This window comes from Salvelinus sp. IW2-2015, unplaced genomic scaffold (genome assembly GCF_002910315.2).
Source record: "Salvelinus sp. IW2-2015 unplaced genomic scaffold, ASM291031v2 Un_scaffold2751, whole genome shotgun sequence".
Taxonomy (NCBI): Eukaryota; Metazoa; Chordata; class Actinopteri; order Salmoniformes; family Salmonidae; genus Salvelinus; species Salvelinus sp. IW2-2015.
This window is the reverse complement of record NW_019944054.1, coordinates 134618-137787: the sequence shown is the minus strand read 5'-3', so window position 1 is coordinate 137787 and position 3170 is coordinate 134618. Positions and strand designations below refer to the sequence as shown.

General features: G+C 59.6%; 1 protein-coding gene and 1 long non-coding RNA gene across 2 annotated transcripts in view; both read right to left on the bottom strand.

Moving 5' to 3' along the window:
* LOC139025476 (uncharacterized) overlaps nt 1-3170 on the bottom strand; it is a 46589-nt gene that overhangs the window by 3066 nt on the left and 40353 nt on the right. The window lies entirely within an intron of this gene.
* On the bottom strand, nt 5-1389 carry LOC139025475 (interphotoreceptor matrix proteoglycan 1-like; the record flags this gene model as incomplete). The annotated part of the gene is made up of 4 exons (XM_070440619.1): nt 1200-1389; nt 632-690; nt 361-494; nt 5-66 (listed from the first exon to the last, which is right to left on the bottom strand). Coding segments are annotated over exons 1-4 (354 nt in total), but the record flags the coding sequence as incomplete, so codon positions are not given.

Sequence of the window (3170 nt, the reverse complement as noted above, 5' to 3'; positions counted from 1 at the left end):
TGAGAGGCAAGGCAGCCTGAGAGAAGGCAGTGGGTCGGGGAGCACTTCCTGATGTGGTTGATGACCCTGAAAAAGTAGGAAAAACAGAGATATTGTTCAGTAAATGACAAAAGGGGATTGTCTTTTCATGTTTCTGTTTAAATGTTGACTTTGCTCGTATAGATGTGTATGGTGACAGTGAAACAGGGGCATTTTGAACATACTGGCTAATTTTCCCCCAAATGATTAGCCAGATAATTATAATTTTTACACCCAGAAAAACATGTTAGACAGGCCCACTGGGCTGAAAATGGACCAGCCCATCTGGGCATTTGCCCAAAATGCCAGATGGCCAGTCCGCACCTGGAGATGAATACTTACCAGCACTGATGCTTCCTGGTATCAAGCTCAGGGAGGTGAAACTGCTGGTGAGAAGTGCTGGTACGCTGCTTGAGCTGGGAACCGAAGACTGCTTGTCGAACACGACGATCATGTCGGTAACTACAGATCCACTCCTACTCAGGAGAAGGAGAGAAAATGGACAACCCTCAGAAATCATCATCATCATCATCAGCATCATCATCAGCATTGTCAAATAACAGAAGGTAGAACAGGAACCTAGTCAACCAGTAATGAGAATTCATACACTTACCGAAACGATTTGACAATGGAACGACGGAAGCCTGGGGTTTTAGCAAAAGCCTTTTTCACCTGCGTTGAAAGATTTAACATAGGATTATGATGATAGGGTTTTACAGGAGGCATGTACAGGTCTAAAAGGGACAATTACATTTATTTATTTAACCTTTATTTTACTAGGTAAGTCAGTTAAGAACAAATTTACAATGACGTCCTAACCCCCCGGCCAAACCCAAACCAGGACGACGCTGGGCCAATTGCCCACCGCCCTATGGAGCTCCCAATCACGGCCGGTTGTGATACAGCCTGGAATCGAACCAGGGCCTGTAGCAACACCTTTTGCACTGAGATGCAGTGACTTAGACCGCTGTGATACAGCCTGGAATCGAACCAGGGTCTATAGTGTCGCCTCCAGCACTGAAATGCAGTGCCTTAGACCACTGTGATACAGCCTGGAATCGAACCAGGGTCTGTAGTGACATCTCTAGCACTGAAATGCAGTGCCTTGGAATCGAAACAGGGTCTGTAGTGACACCTCTAGCACTGAGATGCAGCTGGCGTGGAATCGCCTAGATACTTACCTCAGAGGTCACTTTGGCAGCCAGATTCTTGAACTCTGAAGAGGACGGGTTGGAAAGATCTGAGTTGAACGTCTGGTCGAGACTGAACTGAAGACTCATTGCTCCTTCACTAGAAGATGGAGGGTCAGTTGATGCGGAAGTGGCAGCTGCTGCAGGGGCGGTGGTGGTGGCAGCTGCTGCAGGGGGGGTGGTGGTGTGGCAGCTGTTGCTTCTGCAAGGGGGGGTGGTGAGTGCTCAGGGGCTGATGCGCTTTGGTGGGCTATCCTGCGCAGCGAGGGGCGGTGGCGGTGGCAGCTGCTGCAGGAGGGGTGGTGGTGACAGCTGCTGCAGGAGGGGTGGTGGTGACAGCTGCTGCAGGAGGGTGGGTGGTGGCAGCTGCTGCAGGGCGGGGTGGTGTGACAGCTGCTGCAGGGAGCGGTGGTGGTGGACAGCTGCTGCAGGAGCGGTGGTGTTGACAGCTGCTGCAGGAGGGGCGGTGGTGGTGGACAGCTGCTGCAGGAGCGGTGGTGTTTGTACAGCTGCTGCAGGAGGGGGGTGGTGGTGACAGCTGCTGCAGGGAGGGTGGTGGTGCAGCTGCTGCAGGGAGGGGGTGGTGGTGGACAGCTGCTGCAAGGGGCGCGTGGTGGTGGCAGCTGCTGCAGAGACGGTGGGTGGGCAGCTTGCTGCAGGAGGGGCGGTGGTGGTGGTGAGCTGCTGCCAGGAGGGGCGGTGGTGGTTGGAAGCTGTGCATGAGGGGCGGGTGGTGGTGACAGCTGCTGCAGGAGGGGCGGTGTGGTGAACGCTGCTGCAGGAGGGCGGTGGTGGTGACGCTTGCTGCAGGAGGGGCGGTGGTGGTGACAGCTGCTGCAGGGCAGGGTGGTGGTGACAGCTGCTGCAGGGGGCGGTGGTGGTGACAGCTGCTGCAGGAGCGGTGGTGGTGGCAGCTGCTGCGGGAGCGGTGGTGGCAGCTGCTGCAGGAGGGCGGTGGTGGTGTGACAGCTGCTTGCAGGAGGGGCGGGTGGTGGTGGACAGCTGCTGCAGGAGGGGGCGGTGGTGGTGGACAGTGCTTGCTGAGGAGGGGGGTGGTGGTGAAGCTGCCTGCAGGAGGGGCGGTGGTGGGTGACAGCTGCTGCAGGAGGGGCGGTGGTGGTGAAGCTGGCAGGGCGTTGTGAAGCTGGCAGGAGGGGCGGTGGTGGTGACAGCTGCTGGCAGGAGGGCGGTGGTGGTGACAGCTGCTGCAGGAGGGCGGTGGGTGGTGACAGCTGCTGCAGGAGGGGCGGTGGTGGTGACAGCTGCTGCAGGAGGGGGGTGGTGGTGACAGCTGCTGCAGGAGGGGGGGGTGGTGTGACAGCTGCTGCAGGAGGGGTGGTGGTGACAGCTGCTGCGGGGGGCGGGGTGGTGGTGACGAGCTGTGCAGGCGAGGGGCGGTGGGTGGTGACAGCTGCTGCAGCGAGGGGCGGGTGGTGGTGGACAGCTGTTGCGGAGGGGCGGTGGTGGTGACAGCTGCTGCAGGAGGGGGGTGGTGGTGAGCTGCTGCAGGAGGGTGCGTGTGTGGTGACAGCTGCTGCAGGAGGGGCGGTGGTGGTTGACAGCTGCTGCGCAGAGGGGGGTGGTGGTGAAGCTGCTGCAGGAGGGGGTGGTGGTGACAGCTGCTGCAGGGAGGTGGTGGTGGACAGCTGCTGCAGGAGGGGCGGTGGTGGTGACAGCTGTGCAGGAGGCGGTGGTGGTGACAGCTGCTGCAGGAGGGGGTGTGTGGTGACAGCTGCTGCAGGAGGGGGGTGGTGGTGACAGCTGCTGCAGGGGGGCGGGTGGTGGTGACAGCTGCTGCAGGAGGGGCGGTGGTGGTGACGGTTCGCTGGCTGCAGGAGGGGCGGTGGTGGTGAACGCTGCTGCAGGAGGGGCGGGTGGTGGTGACAGCTGCTGCAGGAGGGGCGGTGGTGGTTGAAGGCGTGCTGCAGGGGGGGCGGTGGTGTGTGACAGCTGCTGCAGGAC